Here is a 26,763-nt window from a genome sequence, read left to right as displayed (position 1 = left end):
CGAGCCATCACTGCTTCCCTAAATACATCCCATTCCTCCCCCACTCCCCTTACCTCCTTTGTTCTCACCTTTTTCCATTCTGTACTCAGTCTCTCCTGGTACTTCCTCACACAATTCTCCTTCCCAAGCTCACTTACTCTCACCACTCTCTTTCCTCTCTTCCTATATACTCTTAATACTTTCCACAGAGCATCTCTATCAACTCTATCATATGCCTTCTCTTGATCCATAAATGCTACATACAAATCCATTTGTTTTTCTAAGTATTTCTCACATACATTCTTCAAAGCAAACACCTGATCCATACATCTTCAAATGATTTTGAAACCACACTGCTCTTCCCCAATCTGATGCTCTGTACATGGCTTCATCCTCTCAATCAATACCCTCCCATGTAATTTCCCAGGAATACTCAACAAACTTATACCTCTGTAATTTAAACACTCACCTTTATCCTCTTTGCCTTTGTACAATGTACACATATATATACATAAACGCCCATACACATACATGTACATACATATACGAACATATACATACACAAACAGACATATACATATATACACCACCCTACCCAACATACAAAACAGCACTGCTGCCCCCAGCTTCAGCGAAGCAATGCCAGGAAAACAGACAAAAGGCCACATTCATTCACACTCAGTCTCTAACTGTTGTGTGTAATGCACCGAAACCACAACTCCCTATCTACATCCACGCCCCACAGACCTTTCCATGGTTTACCCCAGATGTTTCACATGCCCTGGTTCAGTCCATTGACAGCACACCGAACTCAGTATACCACATCGCTCCAATTCACTCTATTCCCTGCATGTCTCTCACACTCCTTTATGTTTAGGCCCCGATCACTCAAAATCTTTTTCACTCCATCCTTCCGTCTCCAATTTGGTCTTCCACCTCTAACGCATATATCCTCATTGTCAACCTTTCCTCTCTCATTCTTTCCATATTTCCAAACCATTTTAACACACCCTCTTCTGCTCTCTCAACCACACTCTTCATATTACCACACAGCACTCTTACCCTTTCATTACATACTCGATCAAGCCACCTCACAACACATATTGTCCTTATATATTTCATTTCCAACACATCCACCCTCCTCCAAACAACCCTATCTATAGCCCATGCCTTGCAACCATATAATACTGTTGGAATTACTATTCCTTCAAACATACCCATTTTTGCTCTCTGAAATAATTTTCTCTCTTTCCACACATTATTCATCGCTCCCAGAACCTTCGCCCCCATGGTTCCATTCACTGCTAAGTCAACTACCAGATATCTAGAGCACTTCTTCCTCCAGTTTTTCTCCATTCAAACTTACATCCCAACTAACTTGTTCCTCAACGCTACTGAACCAAAAAAGCTTGCTCTTATTCACATTTACTCTCAACTTTCTCCTTTCACACATTTTTCCAAACTCAGTCACCAATGTATGCTGTTTCTCACCTGAATCAGCCACCTATGCTGTATAATTGGTGAACAATAACTGACTTCCCAGTCCCTTTCATCCCCAATAGGCTGCATACTCATCCCTCTCTCTAAAAGTCTTGCATTCACTTCTCTAACCAGCCCATCCATACACAAATAAACACACCCCTGCAGCAGACCGACCTTCACTGAGAACCAATCATTCTCCTCTCTTCCTACTTTTACATATGCCTTACATCCTTGATAAAACCTTTTCACTGCTTCCAGCAGCTTACCTCCCACACCCCGTAAGACCTTCCACAAAGCTTCTCTATCAACCCTACCATATGCCAACTCCAGATTCATAAATGCCACATGCAAATCCATCTGTTTTTCTAAATATTTCTTACACACACTCTTCAAAGCAAACACCTGATCCATACATCCTCTACCACTTCTGAAACCATACTGCTCTTCCCCAGTCTGATGTTCTGTACATGCCTTTACCCTCTCAATCAAGACCCTCCCATATAATTTCCCGGGAATACTCAACAAACTTATGCCTCTGTTGTTTGAACACTTAACATTTATCCCTGTTGCCTTTGTGCAATGGCTCTATGTATGACCTTCCGTAAGACCTTCCACAAAGCTTCTCTATCAACCCTACCATATGCCAACTCCAGATTCATAAATGCCACATGCAAATCCATCTGTTTTTCTAAATATTTCTTACACACACTCTTCAAAGCAAACACCTGATCCATACATCCTCTACCACTTCTGAAACCATACTGCTCTTCCCCAGTCTGATGTTCTGTACATGCCTTTACCCTCTCAATCAAGACCCTCCCATATAATTTCCCGGGAATACTCAACAAACTTATGCCTCTGTTGTTTGAACACTTAACATTTATCCCTGTTGCCTTTGTGCAATGGCTCTATGTATGCATTCTGACAATCCTCATGCACTTCACCATGATCCATATATACAAAGAATATCCTTACCAACCAACCAATACAATAATCCCCTTTTTTAAAAAATACACTGCAATATCATCCAAACCTGCCGCCTTGCCAGATTTCATCTTCTGCAAGGCTTTTACCACCTCTTCTCTCTTAATCAAGCCATTCTTCCTGACCCTTTCACATCGCACACCACCCCAACCAAAACACCCTACATCTGCCACTCTTATCAAATAAATTCAACAAACCTTCAAAATACTCACTCCATCTCCTTCTCACTTCGTCATTACTGTTACAGTTATCTCCCCTGTTTACCCATAAATGCTATATTTACCTATTATGTCTTATTCAGTTTTCTCTGAGAAATTGTATAGAAACTGGAAGATGGCCGAGGCCAAGCCATTCTCTCAGGAATGGCCATAAGAGGAAGATGTGATACAAAGCTGTTGGTAAATGTATAATGTAATCTGTACATATCTCAATCATTTCAAACCCTTATGTTATATAATTGAGGCCAGTGAATTTGCCAGAGTGATCTTAAGTAAAGTTATATGAAGAGAGATCTATGTATCAAGAATGAATGGTATATTTGTTACAAGAGAGCCATGTTTATTTTGCTATTATAAATATATTTTTATAGATTTTTATCTGTGTTTGGTATTTGACCAACTTAAGGAGGGAACAGTAGAGATATCATTACAGCTGTCAGCTGTCAGATGTTAGCCAGATTGTGAGGGAATCTGTGTCTAGCCCAAATCTCTCTGTCAACAGAAGCCGATATTTCAGAGTTATCTCTTTTAATGGGCCTATGAGTTGATTATATGCCCTTTAAGATGTAAGGGGTGGAGGCAGAACGTAGCATGGGGGCCTAACCAGGAGGATGAACGGTGAAAACTGCTGTCCGGGATGGGATCTTGAACAGTGCAACCTGCTGTCTGGGATTGTGAGCTGTGAAACCTGCTGTCAGGCAGCTGAATATGTGCAAGCCTGCTGTCCAGGATATGAAAATGTGAGCTGAAATTGTAAAACTATGTAATTCAAGCTGTCCGAAGTGTTGTGGCTTAGTGCTCTACTGTGCTCTTTTGAAATATATGGAGGAGATTTCTCTAAACAAGTAAGCGTTCATACTTGTAAATATAGCATGTTTAAACATGGCAGATAACATTTAAAAGTTTATTGAAGCCCAGGATATACATTTTCTGTACCAGTATAATAAAGATGAACTGAACCAGGTGGCAGTTAATTATGGAATTTCTCTGCTGACACATGTCAAAAGTGACATGCAGGGAGAATTGACCAGTTGGTGTCCTTATCAATATTGAAGGAATCTCAAGATGTTGATAATAGTGAAAAAGTTGCAATGGAGAGATTAAGATTACAACTGAGCTTAAGAAAATACAAACAGCAGTAGAAAAAGAGAGAATCCAGGCTGATAAAGAAGTAAGGCTTAGGCAATTAGAAATTGAGGGCACAAGGAGGAAATTTGAAGCTAAAGATAATAGAATAAGTCAGTTACTTGAGTTTATTAAAGAAGATGAGGACTTCTTTATTCAGTTTGAAAAACTTGCCACTATTAAAGAATGGGATGAAATTGACTGGGCTATATTGGTGCAGAGTAAATTTAAGGGTAAGGCAAGAGAGGCATATGCATGTCTTAGTTTAATGAAATCAATAGATTATAAAGCTGTTAAGGAAGCAGTATTAAAAACTGTGGAACTGGATGCAGAAGTATGCAGGAGAAGGTTTAGGGATGTCAAGAAAATTAGCGGACAAACTCATCTACAGATGGCTAGAGAATGTGGAATGACATTTGATAGGTGTTTTTTTTTTTTTTTTTTTTTTTTTATACTTTGTCGCTGTCTCCCGCGTTTGCGAGGTAGCGCAAGGAAACAGACGAAAGAAATGGCCCAACCCCCCCCATACACATGTACATACACACGTCCACACACGGAAATATACATACCTACACAGCTTTCCATGGTTTACCCCGGACGCTTCACATGCCTTGATTCAATCCACTGACAGCACGTCAACCCCTGTATACCACATCGCTCCAATTCACTCTATTCCTTGCCCTCCTTTCACCCTCCTGCATGTTCAGGCCCCGATCACACAATATCCTTTTCACTCCATCTTTCCACCTCCAATTTGGTCTCCCTCTTCTCCTCGTTCCCTCCACCTCCGACACATATATCCTCTTGGTCAATCTTTCCTCACTCATTCTCTCCATGTGCCCAAACCATTTCAAAACACCCTCTTCTGCTCTCTCAACCACGCTCTTTTTATTTCCACACATCTCTCTTACCCTTACGTTACTTACTCGATCAAACCACCTCACACCACACATTGTCCTCAAACATCTCATTTCCAGCACATCCATCCTCCTGCGCACAACTCTATCCATAGCCCACGCCTCGCAACCATACAACATTGTTGGAACTACTATTCCTTCAAACATACCCATTTTTGCTTTCCGGGATAATGTTCTCGACTTCCACACATTTTTCAAGGCTCCCAAAATTTTTGCCCCCTCCCCCACCCTATGATCCACTTCCGCTTCCATGGTTCCATCCGCTGACAGATCCACTCCCAGATATCTAAAACACTTTACTTCCTCCAGTTTTTCACCATTCAAACTCACCTCCCAATTGACTTGACCCTCAACCCTACTGTACCTAATAACCTTGCTCTTATTCACATTTACTCTTAACTTTCTTCTTCCACACACTTTACCAAACTCCGTCACCAGCTTCTGCAGTTTCTCACATGAATCCGCCACCAGCGCTGTATCATCAGCGAACAACAACTGACTCACTTCCCAAGCTCTCTCATCCCCAACAGACTTCATACTTGCCCCTCTTTCCAAGACTCTTGCATTTACCTCCCTAACAACCCCATCCATAAACAAATTAAACAACCATGGAGACATCACACACCCCTGCCGCAAACCTACATTCACTGAGAACCAATCACTTTCCTCTCTTCCTACACGTACACATGCCTTACATCCTCGATAAAAACTTTTCACTGCTTCTAACAACTTGCCTCCCACACCATATATTCTTAATACCTTCCACAGAGCATCTCTATTATCATATGCCTTCTCCAGATCCATAAATGCTACATACAAATCCATTTGCTTTTCTAAGTATTTCTCACATACATTCTTCAAAGCAAACACCTGATCCACACATCCTCTACCACTTCTGAAACCACACTGCTCTTCCCCAATCTGATGCTCTGTACATGCCTTCACCGTCTCAATCAATACCCTCCCATATAATTTACCAGGAATACTCAACAAACTTATACCTCTGTAATTTGAGCACTCACTCTTATCCCCTTTGCCTTTGTACAATGGCACTATGCACGCATTCCGCCAATCCTCAGGCACCTCACCATGAGTCATACATACATTAAATAACCTTACCAACCAGTCAACAATACAGTCACCCCCTTTTTTAATAAATTCCACTGCAATACCATCCAAACCTGCTGCCTTGCCGGCTTTCATCTTCCGCAAAGCTTTTACTACCTCTTCTCTGTTTACCAAATCATTTTCCCTAACCCTCTCACTTTGCACACCACCTCGACCCAAACACCCTATATCTGCCACTCTGTCATCAGACACATTCAACAAACCTTCAAAATACTCATTCCATCTCCTTCTCACATCACCACTACTTGTTATCACCTCCCCATTTACGCCCTTCACTGAAGTTCCCATTTGCTCCCTTGTCTTACGCACCCTATTTACCTCCTTCCAGAACATCTTTTTATTCTCCCTAAAATTTACTGATAGTCTCTCACCCCAACTCTCATTTGCCCTTTTTTTCACCTCTTGCACCTTTCTCTTGACCTCCTGTCTCTTTCTTTTATACTTCTCCCACTCAGTTGCATTTTTTCCCTGCAAAAATCGTCCAAATGCCTCTCTCTTCTCTTTCACTAATACTCTTACTTCTTCATCCCACCACTCACTACCCTTTCTAAACAGCCCACCTCCCACTCTTCTCATGCCACAAGCATCTTTTGCGCAATCCATCACTGATTCCCTAAATACATCCCATTCCTCCCCCACTCCCCTTACTTCCATTGTTCTCACCTTTTTCCATTCTGTACACAGTCTCTCCTGATACTTCTTCACACAGGTCTCCTTCCCAAGCTCACTTACTCTCACCACCTTCTTCACCCCAACATTCACTCTTCTTTTCTGAAAACCCATACTAATCTTCACCTTAGCCTCCACAAGATAATGATCAGACATCCCTCCAGTTGCACCTCTCAGCACATTGACATCCAAAAGTCTCTCTTTCGCACGCCTGTCAATTAACACGTAATCCAATAACGCTCTCTGGCCATCTCTCCTACTTACATAAGTATACTTATGTATATCTCGCTTTTTAAACCAGGTATTCCCAATCATCAGTCCTTTTTCAGCACATAAATCTACAAGCTCTTCACCATTTCCATTTACAACACTGAACACCCCATGCATACCAATTATTCCCTCAACTGCCACATTACTCACCTTTGCATTCAAATCACCCATCACTATAACCCGGTCTCGTGCATCAAAACCGCTAACACACTCATTTAGCTGCTCCCAAAACACTTGCCTCTCATGATCTTTCTTCTCATGCCCAGGTGCATATGCACCAATAATCACCCACCTCTCTCCATCAACTTTCAATTTTACCCATATTAATCGAGAATTTACTTTCTTACATTCTATCACATACTCCCACAACTCCTGTTTCAGGAGTATTGCTACTCCTTCCCTTGCTCTTGTCCTCTCACTAACCCCTGACTTCACTCCCCAGACATTTCCAAACCACTCTTCCCCTTTACCCTTGAGCTTCGTTTCACTCAGAGCCAAAACATCCAGGTTCCTTTCCTCAAACATACTACCTATCTCTCCTTTTTTCACATCTTGGTTACATCCACACACATTTAGGAACCCCACTCTGAGCCTTCGAGGAGGATGAGCACTCCCCGCGTGACTCCTTCTTCTGTTTCCCATTTTAGAAAGTTAATACAAGGAGGGGAGGATTTCCGGCCCCCCGCTCCTGTCCCCTCTAGTCGCTTTCTACGACACGCGAGGAATACGTGGGAAGTATTCTTTCACCCCTATCCCTAGGGATAATATACATATATATATACACACACACACACACACACACACACACACACACACACACACACACACACACGCACACACACACACACACACACATACATATATATACATATATATACATATATATACAATCCCCTATCCCTGGGGATAGGGGATTAAGAATACTTCCCACGTATTCCCTGCGTGTCGTAGAAGGCGACTAAAAGGGGAGGGAGCGGGGGGCTGGAAATCCTCCCCTCTCGTTTTTTTTTTTTTTTTTTTTTTTTTTCAATTTTCCAAAAGAAGGAACAGAGAATTGGGCCAGGTGAGGGTATTCCCTCAAAGGCCCAGTCCTCTGTTCTTAACGCTACCTCGCTAATGCGGGAAACGGCGAATAGTTTGAAAGAAAGAAAAAGACATATGAAAAATGTAAGAAACAATTTAGAAAACAAACTTTTAGCTTGAAATGAATGAATAAAATGAACGTCACATAATGGTTCAACCTCTGGCTATGGATAGGTGGTGTAAGTCAGAAAAAATAAAAACAATGGAGAACCAGAGGCAACTAATCCTGTTGGAACAGTTCAAAAGTGGCTTACAACCTGAAATATATTACGAAATATATTTTTTAATTTTCCAAAAGAAGGAACAGTGAAGGGGGCCAGGTGAGGATTTTCCCTCTAAGGCCCAGTCCTCTGTTCTTAACGCTACCTCGCAAACGCGGGAAATGGCGAATAGTATGAAAAAAAAAAAGAGTGAAAAATGTGCCGGAAGTAGCCAGGATGGCTGACCAGCTAGAATTAGCTAACAAATAATGTAAGGAAGAAACAAAATGGAGACAAAGTATGATAAGACAGAGTAATAGACAAAATTATGAAAAACCTTATAAATATCCACATTATTCACTATAAAGTAATAGAAGGAAATATGAAAAACCTCATAAATATCCACACTATTCAAATGTTCAACAGCCTAGTCAACATTATTATGTGGAAGGTTCACATAACTATGAGCCACAAAACAATGTAGGAAATAGATTCCAAAGACATACACAATACAGGTATTCAAGACCTCAGTTTAGTCATAACTCTTCTGCTAGTAGACAGGAGAAACCACCAATGAAATGTTTGGGATGTGGAGACTTTGGTCATGGTAAATATCAGTGTAAAAAACAAACAAAGACTATAGGATTAAATGTTGCTTGGGAACAGAAACATGATATTAATGAGGTAAGAAGTAATGAGTAAATCAAAATGTGCAATTTATGAGCCATATATTACTGAAGGAAAGGTTGGAATTAAAGGTAGTCCTGAGAAGAAAATTTTGATATTGAGGGATACTGGGGCAAGTCAAAGGAAAGGTTGGAATCAAAAGTAGTCCTGAGAAGATAATTTTGATATTGAGGGATACTAGGGCAAGTCAGAGTATAATTCTGATAGAGTGGACAAAGGAATCTTACTCTGGGGAAAAATAAATGTAAAAGGGTTATGGTTAGGCAAGCCTATCCCATTGCATTATATAGATCTTGAGAGTGGATTTGTGACTGGCCATGTAAAGGTTGGGATATGTGAGGAATTTCCCATGCCTGGAGTACACATGCAACTGGGAATGATTTTACTGACAAATTAGTTCCAGAGCCTATTATGAGCAGTAATCCATTTGATGTAGATACTACTGTAAATGTGATCCACATGACAGATAAAACTGTAGAGAATCAGACTGATAGTAATGTTCAGTGTAGTGAACTTGTTTATCCAGCTTGTGTTGTGACCAGGTAAATGTTAAAGAGAAGTTGATTATGATTTAGGTGAATTATGAAGTTAATTATGATTTAGGTGAATTATTTAACTGAGAGTATGTAACTAGAAATAATACAATAGAAATTGGAAATGAGAACAGCACTTTGGAATTAAAAATTCATGTATTTTTAGATTTTAATCCCTGGGGATAAGGGAGAAAGAATACTTCCCACGCATTCCTCATGTGTCGTAGAACGCGACTAAAGGGGATGGGAGCGAGGAGGCTGGAAACCCTCCCTTCCTTGTATTTTAACTTTCTAAAAGGGGAAACGGAAGAAGGAGTCATGCGGGGAGTGCTCATCTTCCTCGAAGGCTCAGATTGGGGTGTCTAAATGTGTGTGGATGTAATCAAGATGAGAAAAAAGGAGAGATAGGTATTATGTTTGAGGAAAGGAACCTGGATGTTTTGGCTCTGAGTGAAACGAAGCTCAATGGTAAAGGGGAAGAGTGGTTTGGGAATGTCTTGAGAGTAAAGTCAGGGGTTAGTGAGAGGACAAGAGCAAGGGAAGGAGTAGCACTACTGAAACAGGAGTGGTGGGAGTATGTGATAGAATGTAAGAAAGTAAACTCTAGATTGATATGGGTAAAACTGAAAGTGGATGGAGAGAGATGGGTGATTATTGGTGCATATGCACCTGGGCAGTTGAGGGAATAATTGGTGTACATGGGGTGTTCAGTGTTGTAAATGGAAATGGTGAAGAGCTTGTAGATTTATGTGCTGAAAAAGGACTGGTGATTGGGAATACCTGGTTTAAAAAGAGAGATATACATAAGTATACATATGTAAGTAGGAGAGATGGCCAGAGAGTGTTATTGGATTACGTGTTAACTGATCGGCGCACGAAAGAGGGACTTTTGGATGTTAATGTGCAGAGAGGTGCAACTGGAGGGATGTCTGATCATTATCTTGTGGAGGCAAAGGTGAAGATTTGTAGAGGTTTTCACAAAAGAAGAGAGAATGTTGGGGTGAAAAGAGTGGTGAGAGTAAGCGAGCTTGGGAAGGAGACTTGTGTGAGGAAGTACCAGGAGAGACTGTACACAGAATGGAAAAAGGTGAGAACAAAGGAGGTAAGGGGAGTGGGGGAGGAATGGGATGTATTTAGGGAAGCAGTGATGGCTTGCACAAAAGATGCTTGTGGCATGAGAAGCATGGGAGGTGGGCAGATTAGAAAGGGTAGTGAGTGGTGGGATGAAGAAGTAAAATTATTAACGAAAGAGAAGAGAGAGGCATTTGGACACTTTTTGCAGGGAAATAATGCAAATGAGTGGGAGATGTATAAAAGAAAGAGGCAGGAGGTCAAGAGAAAGGTGCAAGAGGTGAAAAAGAGGGCAAATGAGAGTTGGGGTGAGAGAGTATCATTAAATTTTAGGGAGAATAAAAAGATGTTTTGGAAGGAGGTAAATAAAGTGCGTAAGACAAGGGAACAAATGGGAACTTCAGTGAAGGGGGCTAATGAGGTGTTTGAGGACAATATGTGGTGTGAGGTGGTTTGATCGAGTAAGTAATAATAGGGTAGGAGAGGTGTGTGGTAATAAAAAGAGTGTGGTTGAGAGAGCAGAAGAGGGTGTTTTGAAATGGTTTAGTCACACGGAGAGAATGAGTGAGGAAAGATTGACCACGAGGATATATGTGTCAGAAGTGGAGGGAACGAGAAGTGAGAGACCAAATTGGAGGTGGAAAGATGGAGTGAAAAAGATATTGAGTGATTGGGGCCTGAACATGCAGGAGGTTGAAAGGCGTGCAAGGAATAGAGTGAATGGGAACGATGTGGTATACCGGGGTTGACGTGCTGTCAATGGATTGAACCAGGGCATGTGAAGCGTCTGGGGTAAACCATGGAAAGTTCTGTGGGGCCTGGATGTGGAAAGGGAGCTGTGGTTTCAGTGGATTATTACATGACAGCTAGAGACTGAGTGTGAACGAAAGTGGTCTTTGTTGTCTTAACCTAGTGCTACCTCGCGCACATGAGGGGGAGGGGGTTGTTATTTCATGTGTGGCAGGGTGGCAATGGGAATGAATAAAGGCAGACAGTATGAATTATGTACATGTATATATATGTATATGTCTGTCTGTGTATATATATGTATATGTTGAGATGTATAGGTATGTATATTTGCGTGTGTGGACGTGTATGTATATACATGTATATGTGGGTGGGTTGGGCCGTTCTTTTGTCTGTTTCCTTGCACTACCTCGCTAACGCGGGAGACAGCGACAAAGCAAAATAAAATAAATATTTCTAGATTTTGTTGTGGACAAGGAAGAGTTGACAAAGTTACAGAAGGGTGATGAGTTTGAAAGAATGTTTGAGTGAAGCTAATAGAAATGGGAATGAGAGTGATGTGTTAGTTGGATTTTATGTACAAAATGGTGCGATAATGAGAAAATGGAGGCCTGCTCATGTTCCAGCATCTGATCACTGGGAGGTCAGAAAGCAAATTGTAATTACAAAGAATTATATGGTACATGTAATTGCTGTCTCACAGTTCTTGTTTGTCTGGACATTTGGGAGTTAGGAAGACAAATGACAGAATATTAACTCATCTTTATTGGCCAAATATGAAGAAAGATGTGTCAAAGTATTGTAAGACTTGTGAATTATGTCAGAGAGTAGGTAAACCCAACCAGACTATACAGCCAGCACCATTGCAGCCAATTTCTACTTTTTGTAAACCTTTTAGCAGAATTGTAATTCAGTGTGTAGGTCCTCTACCTAAAACATGTAAAGGAAATCAGTATTCATTAACAATAATGTGTGCACCTACCAGATTTCCAGAAGCAGTACCATCATGTAGCATCCATTCTAAAAATATTGTGAGTTAGTGAAATATTTCTCCTGGGTGGGTATGCCTGAAATTATAGTAAGACCAGGGAAGTAATTTCACTTCAGGAATGTTAAAGACGTGAATTAAAGGGGTTACATATAACACATGGGATGTCAAGTGCTCATCACCCACAGAGCCAAGGAGTTGTGGAGAGATTCCATCAGACTTTGAAAAATATTTTAAGAATGTATTGTGAGGAACTGTCAGTATACTGGGATGAGGGTCTGCTTTTAACATTGTTTGCCATTAGAGATTCAGTACATGAGTCTACAGGTTTTAGTCCATTTGAGTTAGTGTATAGACATGAAATAAGAGGGCCATTGATTATGTTGAAAGAGAAATGGTTAGGGAAGCGTTTGCACAAGCTGAGGGTATCGTTGGACTCCATATTTTCCTGAGAAAAAATAATAGGTGAGGATGAACAGCTGGGTGGATTGTGGACCGACTGCCGCGTCCAGGATTCGTACTTGTGCGGGTTTGATCCCAGGCGGCCCGTACGTGCGTTGGAGAATGTTCTTCCGCCCACCAGTCATGCTACTACGTTTATGAATCAAGAACCATTGCAACACAAACCTCGCCAGGTGGTAGAGTGTCCCGCAGTGTATCGAGACAGACTTCCCCAGAACTTTTTTAAAGGGGAAGTAAATGTTTATAGTTGTGTTACTGGAGTGATAGTTTTCATACATGGTGCTTTGACAAGAAAATTGTGAAATTGGAAAAAATGTAGCTTAGACATTGAAGCTTATTAATACAGGTGGTTAAATTGATGAGAACTGCTATTGACGTTTCTGTAAATAAATTATACATTTCCCTTTTCCATAGCCAAAGGTTTAACCATTATGTGACATTCACTTTTTCATTTCATTTCAAGCTAGAAGTTTCAGTTTTCTAAATTGTTTCTTACATTTTTCATGTTTATATATGTATATGTGTGTGTGTGTGTATATGTGCATATGTATGTGTATGTATATATATATATATATATATATATATATATATATATATATATATATATATCTTCTTTCTTTCTTTCAAACTATTCGCCATTTCCCGCATTAGCGAGGTAGCGTTAAGAACAGAGGACTGGGCCTTTGAGGGAATACCCTCACCTGGCCCAATTCTCTGTTCCTTCTTTTGGAAAATTAAAAAAAACGAGAGGGGAGGATTTCCAGCCCCCCGCTCCCTCCCCTTTTAGTCGCCTTCTACGACACGCAGGGAATACGTGGGAAGTATTCTTTCTCCCCTATCCCCTATATATATATTTTTTTTTTTTTTTTTATACTTTGTCGCTGTCTCCCGCGTTTGCGAGGTAGCGCAAGGAAACAGACGAAAGAAATGGCCCAACCCCCCCCCCCATACACATGTACATACACACGTCCACACACGCAAATATACATACCTACACAGCTTTCCATGGTTTACCCCAGACGCTTCACATGCCTTGATTCAATCCACTGACAGCACGTCAACCCCTGTATACCACATCGCTCCAATTCACTCTATTCCTTGCCCTCCTTTCACCCTCCTGCATGTTCAGGCCCCGATCACACAAAATCTTTTTCACTCCATCTTTCCACCTCCAATTTGGTCTCCCTCTTCTCCTCGTTCCCTCCACCTCCGACACATATATCCTCTTGGTCAATCTTTCCTCACTCATTCTCTCCATGTGCCCAAACCATTTCAAAACACCCTCTTCTGCTCTCTCAACCATAGTGCCATTGTACAAAGGCAAAGGGGATAAGAGTGAGTGCTCAAATTACAGAGGTATAAGTTTGTTGAGTATTCCTGGTAAATTATATGGGAGGGTATTGATTGAGAGGGTGAAGGCATGTACAGAGCATCAGATTGGGGAAGAGCAGTGCGGTTTCAGAAGTGGTAGAGGATGTGTGGATCAGGTGTTTGCTTTGAAGAATGTATGTGAGAAATACTTAGAAAAGCAAATGGATTTGTATGTAGCATTTATGGATCTGGAGAAGGCATATGATAGAGTTGATAGAGATGCTCTGTGGAAGGTATTAAGAATATATGGTGTGGGAGGCAAGTTGTTAGAAGCAGTGAAAAGTTTTTATCGAGGATGTAAGGCATGTGTACGTGTAGGAAGAGAGGAAAGTGATTGGTTCTCAGTGAATGTAGGTTTGCGGCAGGGGTGTGTGATGTCTCCATGGTTGTTTAATTTGTTTATGGATGGGGTTGTAAGGGAGGTAAATGCAAGAGTCCTGGAAAGAGGGGCAAGTATGAAGTCTGTTGGGGATGAGAGAGCTTGGGAAGTGAGTCAGTTGTTGTTCGCTGATGATACAGCGCTGGTGGCTGATTCATGTGAGAAACTGCAGAAGTTGGTGACTGAGTTTGGTAAAGTGTGTGGAAGAAGAAAGTTGAGAGTAAATGTGAATAAGAGCAAGGTTATTAGGTACAGTAGGGGTGAGGGTCAAGTCAATTGGGAGGTGAGTTTGAATGGAGAAAAACTGGAGGAAGTGAAGTGTTTTAGATATCTGGGAGTGGATCTGTCAGCGGATGGAACCATGGAAGCGGAAGTGGATCATAGGGTGGGGGAGGGGGCGAAAATTTTGGGAGCCTTGAAAAATGTGTGGAAGTCGAGAACATTATCTCGGAAAGCAAAAATGGGTATGTTTGAGGGAATAGTGGTTCCAACAATGTTGTATGGTTGCGAGGCGTGGGCTATGGATAGAGATGTGCGCAGGAGGATGGATGTGCTGGAAATGAGATGTTTGAGGACAATGTGTGGTGTGAGGTGGTTTGATCGAGTAAGTAATGTAAGGGTAAGAGAGATGTGTGGAAATAAAAAGAGCGTGGTTGAGAGAGCAGAAGAGGGTGTTTTGAAATGGTTTGGGCACATGGAGAGAATGAGTGAGGAGAGATTGACCAAGAGGATATATGTGTCGGAGGTGGAGGGAACGAGGAGAAGAGGGAGACCAAATTGGAGGTGGAAAGATGGAGTGAAAAAGATTTTGTGTGATCGGGGCCTGAACATGCAGGAGGGTGAAAGGAGGGCAAGGAATAGAGTGAATTGGAGTCATGTGGTATACAGGGGTTGACGTGCTGTCAGTGGATTGAATCAAGGCATGTGAAGCGTCTGGGGTAAACCATGGAAAGCTGTGTAGGTATGTATATTTGCGTGTGTGGACGTGTGTATGTACATGTGTATGGGGGGGGGGGGTTGGGCCATTTCTTTCGTCTGTTTCCTTGCGCTACCTCGCAAACGCGGGAGACAGCGACAAAGTATAAAAAAAAAAAAAAAAAAAAAAATCTCTCTTACCCTTACGTTACTTACTCGATCAAACCACCTCACACCACACATTGTCCTCAAACATCTCATTTCCAGCACATCCATCCTCCTGCGCACAACTCTATCCATAGCCCACGCCTCGCAACCATACAACATTGTTGGAACCACTATTCCTTCAAACATACCCATTTTTGCTTTCCGAGATAATGTTCTCGACTTCCACACATTTTTCAAGGCTCCCAAAATTTTCGACCCCTCCCCCACCCTATGATCCACTTCCGCTTCCATGGTTCCATCCGCTGACAGATCCACTCCCAGATATCTAAAACACTTCACTTCCTCCAGGTTTTCTCCATTCAAACTCACCTCCCAATTGACTTGACCCTCAACCCTACTGTACCTAATAACCTTGCTCTTATTCACATTTACTCTTAACTTTCTTCTTCCACACACTTTACCAAACTCAGTCACCAGCTTCTGCAGTTTCTCACATGAATCAGCCACCAGCGCTGTATCATCAGCGAACAACAACTGACTCACTTCCCAAGCTCTCTCATCCCCAACAGACTTCATACTTGCCCCTCTTTCCAGGACTCTTGCATTTACCTCCCTAACAACCCCATCCATAAACAAATTAAACAACCATGGAGACATCACACACCCCTGCCGCAAACCTACATTCACTGAGAACCAATCACTTTCCTCTCTTCCTACACGTACACATGCCTTACATCCTCGATAAAAACTTTTCACTGCTTCTAACAACTTGCCTCCCACACCATATATTCTTAATACCTTCCACAGAGCATCTCTATCAACTCTATCATATGCCTTCTCCAGATCCATAAATGCTACATACAAATCCATTTGCTTTTCTAAGTATTTCTCACATACATTCTTCAAAGCAAACACCTGATCCACACATCCTCTACCACTTCTGAAACCGCACTGCTCTTCCCCAATCTGATGCTCTGTACATGCCTTCACCCTCTCAATCAATACCCTCCCATATAATTTACCAGGAATACTCAACAAACTTATACCTCTGTAATTTGAGCACTCACTCTTATCCCCTTTGCCTTTGTACAATGGCACTATGCACGCATTCCGCCAATCCTCAGGCACCTCACCATGAGTCATACATACATTAAATAACCTTACCAACCAGTCAACAATACAGTCACCCCCTTTTTTAATAAATTCCACTGCAATACCATCCAAACCTGCTGCCTTGCCGGCTTTCATCTTCCGCAAAGCTTTTACTACCTCTTCTCTGTTTACCAAATCATTTTCCCTAACCCTCTGACTTTGCACACCACCTCGACCAAAACACCCTATATCTGCCACTCTGTCATCAGACACATTCAACAAACCTTCAAAATACTCATTCCATCTCCTTCTCACATCACCACTACTTGTTATCACCTCCCCATTTACGCCCTTCACTGAAGTTCCCATTTGCTCCCTTGTCTTACGCACCCTATTTACCTCCTTCCAGAACATCTTTTTATTCTCCCTAAAATTTACTGATAGTCTCTCACCCCAACTCTCATTTGCCCTTTTTTTCACCTCTTGCACCTTTCTCTTGACCTCCTGTCTCTTTCTTTTATACTTCTCCCACTCAATTTCATTTTTTCCCTGCAAAAATCGTCCAAATGCCTCTCTCTTCTCTTTCACTAATACTCTTACTTCTTCATCCCACCACTCACTACCCTTTCTAAACAGCCCACCTCCCACTCTTCTCATGCCACAAGCATCTTTTGCGCAATCCATCACTGATTCCCTAAATACATCCCATTCCTCCCCCACTCCCCTTACTTCCATTGTTCTCACCTTTTTCCATTCTGTACACAGTCTCTCCTGGTACTTCCCCACACAGGTCTCCTTCCCAAGCTCACTTACTCTCACCACCTTCTTCACCCCAACATTCACTCCTCTTTTCTGAAAACCCATACTAATCTTCACCTTAGCCTCCACAAGATAATGATCAGACATCCCTCCAGTTGCACCTCTCAGCACATTAACATCCAAAAGTCTCTCTTTCGCACGCCTGTCAATTAATACGTAATCCAATAACGCTCTCTGGCCATCTCTCCTACTTACATAAGTATACTTATGTATATCTCGCTTTTTAAACCAGGTATTCCCAATCATCAGTCCTTTTTCAGCACATAAATCTACAAGCTCTTCACCATTTCCATTTACAACACTGAACACCCCATGCATACCAATTATTCCCTCAACTGCCACATTACTCACCTTTGCATTCAAATCACCCATCACTATAACCCGGTCTCGTGCATCAAAACCGCTAACACACTCATATATATATATATTTTTTTTTTTTTTTTTTTTGCTTTGTCGCTGTCTCCCGCGTTTGCGAGGTAGCGCAAGGAAACAGACGAAAGAAATGGCCCAACCCACCCCCATACACATGCCTTGATTCAATCCACTGACAGCACGTCAACCCCGGTATACCACATCGCTCCAATTCACTCTATTCTTTGCCCTCCTTTCACCCTCCTGCATGTTCAGGCCCCGATCACACAAATCTTTTTCACTCCATCTTTCCACCTCCAATTTGGTCTCCCTCTTCTCCTCGTTCCCTCCACCTCCGACACATATATCCTCTTGGTCAATCTTTCCTCACTCATTCTCTCCATATGACCAAACCATTTCAAAACACCCTCTTCTGCTCTCTCAACCACGCTCTTTTTATTTCCACACATCTCTCTTACCCTTACGTTACTTACTCGATCAAACCACCTCACACCACACATTGTCCTCAAACATCTCATTTCCAGCACATCCATCCTCCTGCGCACAACTCTATCCATAGTCCACGCCTCGCAACCATACAACATTGTTGGAACCACTATTCCTTCAAACATACCCATTTTTGCTTTCCGAGATAATGTTCTCGACTTCCACACATTCTTCAAGGCTCCCAGAATTTTCACCCCCTCCCCCACCCTATGATCCACTTCCGCTTCCATGGTTCCATCCGCTGCCAGATCCACTCCCAGATATCTAAAACACTTCACTTCCTCCAGTTTTTCTCCATTCAAACTCACCTCCCAGTTGAATTGACCCTCAACCCTACTGTACCTAATAACCTTGCTCTTATTCACATTTACTCTTAACTTTCTTCTTTCACACACTTTACCAAACTCAGTCACCAGCTTCTGCAGTTTCTCACATGAATCAGCCCTGGGGATAGGGGTGAAAGAATACTTCCCACGCATTCCTCGCGTGTCGTAGAAAGCGACTAGAGGGGACGGGAGCGGGGGGCCAGAAATCTTCGCCTCCTTGTATTTTTTTAACTTTCTAAAATGGGAAACAGAAGAAGGAGTCACGCGGGGAGTGCTCATCCTCCTCGAAGGCTCAGAATGGGGTGCCTAAATGTGTGTGGATGTAACCAAGATGTGAAAAAAGGAGAGATAGGTAGTATGTTTGAGGAAAGGAACCTGGATGTTTTGGCTCTGAGTGAAACGAAGCTCAAGGGTAAAGGGGAAGAGTGGTTTGGGAATGTCTTGGGAGTAAAGTCAGGGGTTAGTGAGAGGACAAGAGCAAGGGAAGGAGTAGCAGTACTCCTGAAACAGGAGTTGTGGGAGTATGTGATAGAATGTAAGAAAGTAAATTCTCGATTAATATGGGTAAAACTGAAAGTTGATGGAGAGAGATGGGTGATTATTGGTGCATATGCACCTGGGCATGAGAAGAAAGATCATGAGAGGCAAGTGTTTTGGGAGCAGCTGAATGAGTGTGTTAGTGGTTTTGATGCACGAGACCGGGTTATAGTGATGGGTGATTTGAATGCAAAGGTGAGTAATGTGGCAGTTGAGGGAATAATTGGTATACATGGGGTGTTCAGTGTTGTAAATGGAAATGGTGAAGAGCTTGTAGATTTATGTGCTGAAAAAGGACTGATGATTGGGAATACCTGGTTTAAAAAGCGAGATATACATAAGTATACTTATGTAAGTAGGAGAGATGGCCAGAGAGCGTTATTGGATTACGTGTTAATTGACAGACGCGCGAAAGAGAGACTTTTGGATGTTAATGTGCTGAGAGGTGCAACTGGAGGGATGTCTGATCATTGTCTTGTGGAGGCTAAGGTGAAGCTTTGTATGCGTTTTCAGAAAAGAAGAGTGAATGTTGGGGTGAAGAGGGTGGTGAGAGTAAGTGAGCTTGGGAGGGAGACTTGTGTGAGGAAGTACCAGGAGAGACTGAGTACAGAATGGAAAAAGGTGAGAACAATGGAAGTAAGGGGAGTGGGGGAGGAATGGGATGTATTTAGGGAATCAGTGATGGATTGCGCAAAAGATGCTTGTGGCATGAGAAGAGTGGGAGGTGGGTTGATTAGAAAAGGTAGTGAGTGGTGGGATGAAGAAGTAAGAGTATTAGTGAAAGAGAAGAGAGAGGCATTTGGACGATTTTTGCAGGGAAAAAATGCAATTGAGTGGGAGATGTATAAAAGAAAGAGACAGGAGGTCAAGAGAAAGGTGCAAGAGGTGAAAAAAAGGGCAAATGAGAGTTGGGGTGAGAGAGTATCATTAAATTTTAGGGAGAATAAAAAGATGTTCTGGAAGGAGGTAAATAAAGCGCGTAAGACAAGGGAGCAAATGGGAACTTCAGTGAAGGGCGTAAATGGGGAGGTGATAACAAGTAGTGGTGATGTGAGAAGGAGATGGAGTGAGTATTTTGAAGGTTTGTTGAATGTGTTTGATGATCGAGTGGCAGATATAGGGTGTTTTGGTCGAGGTGGTGTGCAAAGTCAGAGGGTTAGGGAAAATGATTTGGTAAACAGAGAAGAGGTAGTAAAAGCTTTGCGGAAGATGAAAGCCGGCAAGGCAGCAGGTTTGGATGGTATTGCAGTGGAATTTATTAAAAAAGGGGGTGACTGTATTGTTGACTGGTTGGTAAGGTTATTTAATGTATGTATGACTCATGGTGAGGTGCCTGAGGATTGGCGGAATGCGTGCATAGTGCCATTGTACAAAGGCAAAGGGGATAAGAGTGAGTGCTCAAATTACAGAGGTATAAGTTTGTTGAGTATTCCTGGTAAATTATATGGGAGGGTATTGATTGAGAGGGTGAAGGCATGTACAGAGCATCAGATTGGGGAAGAGCTGTGTGGTTTCAGAAGTGGTAGAGGATGTGTGGATCAGGTGTTTGCTTTGAAGAATGTATGTGAGAAATACTTAGAAAAGCAAATGGATTTGTATGTAGCATTTATGGATCTGGAGAAGGCATATGATAATAGAGATGCTCTGTGGAAGGTATTAAGAATATATGGTGTGGGAGGCAAGTTGTTAGAAGCAGTGAAAAGTTTTTATCGAGGATGTAAGGCATGTGTACGTGTAGGAAGAGAGGAAAGTGATTGGTTCTCAGTGAATGTAGGTTTGCGGCAGGGGTGTGTGATGTCTCCATGGTTGTTTAATTTGTTTATGGATGGTGTTGTTAGGGAGGTAAATGCAAGAGTTTTGGAAAGAGGGGCAAGTATGAAGTCTGTTGGGGATGAGAGAGCTTGGGAAGTGAGTCAGTTGTTGTTCGCTGATGATACAGCGCTGGTGGCTGATTCATGTGAGAAACTGCAGAAGCTGGTGACTGAGTTTGGAAAAGTGTGTGGAAGAAGAAAGTTAAGAGTAAATGTGAATAAGAGCAAGGTTATTAGGTACAGTAGGGTTGACGGTCAAGTCAATTGGGAGGTGAGTTTGAATGGAGAAAAACTGGAGGAAGTGAAGTGTTTTAGATATCTGGGAGTGGATCTGGCAGCGGATGGAACCATGGAAGCAGAAGTGGATCATAGGGTGGGGGAGGGGGCGAAAATCCTGGGGGCCTTGAAGAATGTGTGGAAGTCGAGAACATTATCTCGGAAAGCAAAAATGGGTATGTTTGAAGGAATAGTGGTTCCAACAATGTTGTATGGTTGCGAGGCGTGGGCTATGGATAGAGTTGTGCGCAGGAGGATGGATGTGCTGGAAATGAGATGTTTGAGGACAATGTGTGGTGTGAGGTGGTTTGATCGAGTGAGTAACGTAAGGGTAAGAGAGATGTGTGGAAATAAAAAGAGCGTGGTTGAGAGAGCAGAAGAGGGTGTTTTGAAGTGGTTTGGGCACATGGAGAGGATGAGTGAGGAAAGATTGACAAAAAAGGATATATGTGTCAGAGGTGGAGGGAACAAGGAGAAGAGGGAGACCAAATTGGAGGTGGAAAGATGGAGTGAAAAAGATTTTGTGTGATCGGGGCCTGAACATGCAGGAGGGTGAAAGGAGGGCAAGGAATAGAGTGAATTGGAGCGATGTGGTATACCGGGGTTGACGTGCTGTCAGTGGATTGAATCAAGGCGTCTGGGGTAAACCATGGAAAGCTGTGTAGGTATGTATATTTGCGTGTGTGGACGTATGTATATACATGTGTATGGGGGGGGTTGGGCCATTTCTTTCGTCTGTTTCCTTGCGCTACCTCGCAAATGCGGGAGACAGCGACAAAGTATAATAAAAATATAATAATATCTCTCTTACCCTTACGTTACTTACTCGATCAAACCACCTCACACCACACATTGTCCTCAAACATCTCATTTCCAGCACATCCATCCTCCTGTGCACAACTCTATCCATAGCCCATGCCTCGCAACCATACAGCATTGTTGGAACCACTATTCCTTCAAACATACCCATTTTTACTTTCCGAGATAATGTTCTCGACTTCCACACATTCTTCAAGGCTCCCAGGATTTTTGCCCCCTCCCCCACCCTATGATCCACTTCCGCTTCCATGGTTCCATCCACTTCCAGATCCACTCCCAGATATCTAAAACACTTTACTTCCTCCAGTTTTTCTCCATTCAAACTTACCTCCCAATTGACTTGACCCTCAACCCTACTGTACCTAATAACCTTGCTCTTATTCACATTTACTCTTAACTTTCTTCTTTCACACACTTTACCAAACTCAGTCACCAGCTTCTGCAGTTTCTCACATGAATCAGCCACCAGCGCTGTATCATCAGCGAACAACAACTGACTCACTTCCCAAGCTCTCTCATCCCCAACAGACTTCATACTTGCCCCTCTTTCCAAAACTCTTGCATTCACCTCCCTAACAACCCCATCCATAAACAAATTAAACAACCATGGAGACATCACACACCCCTGCCGCAAACCTACATTCACTGAGAACCAATCACTTTCCTCTCTTCCTACACGTACACATGCCTTACATCCTCGATAAAAACTTTTCACTGCTTCTAACAACTTGCCTCCCACACCATATATTCTTAATACCTTCCACAGAGCATCTCTATCAACTCTATCATATGCCTTCTCCAGATCCATAAATGCTACATACAAATCCATTTGCTTTTCTAAGTATTTCTCACATACATTCTTCAAAGCAAACACCTGATCCACACATCCTCTACCACTTCTGAAACCACACTGCTCTTCCCCAATCTGATGCTCTGTACATGCCTTCACCCTCTCAATCAGTAACATCCCATATAATTTACCAGGAATACTCAACAAACTTATACCTCTGTAATTTGAGCACTCACTCTTATCCCCTTTGCCTTTGTACAATGGCACTATGCACACATTCCGCCAATCCTCAGGCACCTCATCATGAGTCATACATACATTAAATAACCTTACCAACCAGTCAATAATACAGTCACCCCCTTTTTTAATAAATTCCACTGCAATACCATCCAAACCTGCTGCCTTGCCGGCTTTCATCTTCCGCAAAGCTTTTACTACCTCTTCTCTGTTTACCAAATCATTTTCCCTAACCCTCTCACTTTGCACACCACCTCGACCAAAACACCCTATATCTGCCACTCTATCATCAAACACATTCAACAAACCTTCAAAATACTCACTCCATCTCCTTCTCACATCACCACTACTTGTTATCACCTCCCCATTTGTGCCTTTCACTGAAGTTCCCATTTGCTCCCTTGTCTTACGCACTTTATTTACCTCCTTCCAGAACATCTTTTTATTCTCCCTAAAATTTAATGATAATCTCTCACCCCAACTCTCATTTGCCCTCTTTTTCACCTCTTGCACCTTTCACTTTCTTTTATACATCTCCCACTCAATTGCATTTTTTCCCTGCAAAAATCGTCCAAATGCCTCTCGCTTCTCTTTCACTAATAATCTTACTTCTTCATCCCACCACTCACTACCCTTTCTAATCAACCCACCTCCCACTCTTCTCATGCCACAAGCACCTTTTGCGCAATCCATCACTGATTCCCTAAATATATCCCATTCCTCCCCTACTCCCCTTACTTTCATTGTTCTCAACTTTTTCCATATATATATATATATATATATATATATATATATATATATATATATATATATATATATGTTCTGGAAGGAGGTAAATAGGGTGCGTAAGACAAGGGAGCAAATGGGAACTTCAGTAAAGAGCGTAAATGGGGAGGTGATAACAAGTAGTGGTGATGTGAGAAGGAGATGGAATGAGTATTTTGAAGGTTTGTTGTATGTGTCTGATGACAGAGTGGCAGATATAGGGTGTTTGGGTCGAGGTGGTGTGCAAAGTGAGAGGGTTAGGGAAAATGATTTGGTAAACAGAGAAGAGGTAGTAAAAGCTTTGCGGAAGATGAAAGCCGGCAAGGCAGCAGGTTTGGATGGTATTGCAGTGGAATTTATTGAAAAAGGGGGTGACTGTATTGTTGACTGGTTGGTAAGGTTATTTAATGTATGTATGACTCATGGTGAGGTGCCTGAGGATTGGCGGAATGCGTGCATAGTGCCATTGTACAAAGGCAAAGGGGATAAGAGTGAGTGCTCAAATTACAGAGGTATAAGTTTGTTGAGTATTCCTGGTAAATTATGTGGGAGGGTATTGATTGAGAGGGTGAAGGCAGGTACAGAGCATCAGATTGGGGAAGAGCAGTGTGGTTTCAGAAGTGGTAGAGGATGTGTGGATCAGGTGTTTGCTTTGAAGAATTTATGTGAGAAATACTTAGAAAAGCAAATGGATTTGTATGTAGCATTTATGGATCTGGAGAAGGCATATGATAGTTGATAGAGATGCTCTGTGGAAGGTATTAAGAATATATGGTGTGGGAGGCAAGTTGTTAGAAGCAGTGAAAAGTTTTTATCGAGGATGTAAGGCATGTGTACGTGTAGGAAGAGAGGAAAGAGATTGGTTCTCAGTGAATGTAGGTTTGCGGCAGGGGTGTGTGATGTCTCCATGGTTGTTTAATTTGTTTATGGATGGGGTTGTTAGGGAGGTAAATGCAAGAGTCTTGGAAAGAGGGGCAAGTATGAAGTCTGTTGGGGATGAGAGAGCTTGGGAAGTGAGTCAGTTGTTGTTCGCTGATGATACAGCGCTGGTGGCGGATTCATGTGAGAAACTGCAGAAGCTGGTGACGGAGTTTGGTAAAGTGTGTGGAAGAAGAAAGTTAAGAGTAAATGTGAATAAGAGCAAGGTTATTAGGTACAGTAGGGTTGAGGGTCAAGTCAATTGGGAGGTGAGTTTGAATGGAGAAAAACTGGAGGAAGTGAAGTGTTTTAGATATCTGGGAGTGGATCTGTCAGCGGATGGAACCATGGAAGCGGAAGTGGATCATAGGGTGGGGGAGGGGGCGAAAATTTTGGGAGCCTTGAAAAATGTGTGGAAGTCGAAAACATTATCTCGGAAAGCAAAAATGGGTATGTTTGAAGGAATAGTGGTTCCAACAATGTTGTATGGTTGCGAGGCGTGGGCTATGGATAGAGTTGTGCGCAGGAGGATGGATGTGCTGGAAATGAGATGTTTGAGGACAATGTGTGGTGTGAGGTGGTTTGATCGAGTAGGTAACGTAAGGGTAAGAGAGATGTGTGGAAATAAAAAGAGCGTGGTTGAGAGAGCAGAAGAGGGTGTTTTGAAATGGTTTGGGCACATGGAGAGAATGAGAGAGGAAAGCTTTACCAAGAGGATATATGTGTCGGAGGTGGAGGGAACGAGGAGAAGAGGGAGACCAAATTGGAGGTGGAAAGATGGAGTGAAAAGGATTTTGTGTGATCGGGGCCTGAACATGCAGGAGGGTGAAAGGAGGGCAAGGAATAGAGTGAATTGGAGCGATGTGGTATACAGGGGTTGACGTGCTGTCAGTGGATTGAATCAAGGCATGTGAAGCGTCCGGGGTAAACCATGGAAAGCTGTGTAGGTATGTATATTTGCGTGTGTGGACGTGTGTATGTATATGTGTATGGGGGGGTTGGGCCATTTCTTTCGTCTGTTTCCTTGCGCTACCTCGCAACCGCGGGAGACAGCGACGAGGTATAAAAAAAAAAAAAAAAAAAAAAAAAAAAATATATATATATATACAAAGAAAGAAGACCTTTCAGCCAGTAGCACACTCCACCATAGCGACTATGAACCTGTGGATGCTGCCTCAGTTGGAAATCGGAGAAGAACCATCATAATGGAGAACCATCATAATGGAGTTGCACGGACTGTGATCCTTGCTGTGGTTACAAGAATGTTCTTCCGCCCACCAGTGATACTACTACATTTGTGAATCAAGAACCATTGCAACACAAACCTCGCCAGGTGGTAGAGTGTCCCGCAGTGTATCGAGACAGACTTCCCCAGAACTTTTTTAAAGGGGAAGTAAATGTTTATAGTTGTGTTACTGGAGTGATAGTTTTCATACATAGTGCTTTGACAAGAAAATAGTGAAATTGGAAAAAAAAAATGTAGCTTAGACATTGAAGCTTATTGATACAGTGGTTAAATTAATGAGAACTACTATTGACGTTTGTGTAAATAAATTATACAGAGCATCAGATTGGGGAAGAGCAGTGTGGTTTCAGAAGTGGTAGAGGATGTGTGGATCAGGTGTTTGCTTTGAAGAATGTATGTGAGAAATACTTAGAAAAGCAAATGGATTTGTATGTAGCATTTATGGATCTGGAGAAGGCATATGATAGAGTTGATAGAGAAGCTCTGTGGAAGGTATTAAGAATATATGGTGTGGGAGGAAAGTTGCTAGAAGCAGTGAAAAGTTTTTATCGAGGATGTAAGGCATGTGTACGTGTAGGAAGAGAGGAAAGTGATTGGTTCTCAGTGAATGTAGGTTTGCGGCAGGGGTGTGTGATGTCACCATGGTTGTTTAATTTGTTTATGGATGGGGTTGTTAGGGAGGTAAATGCAAGAGTTTTGGAAAGAGGGGCAAGTATGAAGTCTGTCGGGGATGAGAGAGCTTGGGAAGTGAGTCAGTTGTTGTTCGCTGATGATACAGCGCTGGTGGCTGATTCATGTGAGAAACTGCAGAAGCTGGTGACTGAGTTTGGTAAAGTGTGTGGAAGAAGAAAGTTAAGAGTAAATGTGAAAAAGAGCAAGGTTATTAGGTATAG

At 42.2% G+C, this 26,763-nt stretch overlaps 1 protein-coding gene across 5 annotated transcripts in view; it reads right to left on the bottom strand.

Annotated features, from left to right (window-relative positions):
• The window catches only part of zda (peptidyl-prolyl cis-trans isomerase zonda), a 180,014-nt gene that overhangs the window by 123,641 nt on the left and 29,610 nt on the right, over nt 1–26,763 (bottom strand). The window contains exon 1 of one of the 5 annotated variants that reach the window (XM_071656145.1): nt 12,076–12,160. The exons of the other annotated variants lie outside the window; for them this stretch is intronic. Coding sequence (XP_071512246.1) covers nt 12,076–12,108 — 33 coding nt within the window. The 5' untranslated portion in view covers nt 12,109–12,160. Of the gene's footprint in view, nt 1–12,075; nt 12,161–26,763 lie in introns of those variants that run through there. 5 annotated transcript variants of the gene reach the window in all.

This window comes from Panulirus ornatus, chromosome 62 (genome assembly GCF_036320965.1).
Source record: "Panulirus ornatus isolate Po-2019 chromosome 62, ASM3632096v1, whole genome shotgun sequence".
Lineage (NCBI taxonomy): Eukaryota > Metazoa > Arthropoda > Malacostraca > Decapoda > Palinuridae > Panulirus > Panulirus ornatus.
Note: the sequence above shows the minus strand (reverse complement) of the source record. Positions and strands in the feature narration are given on the sequence as shown.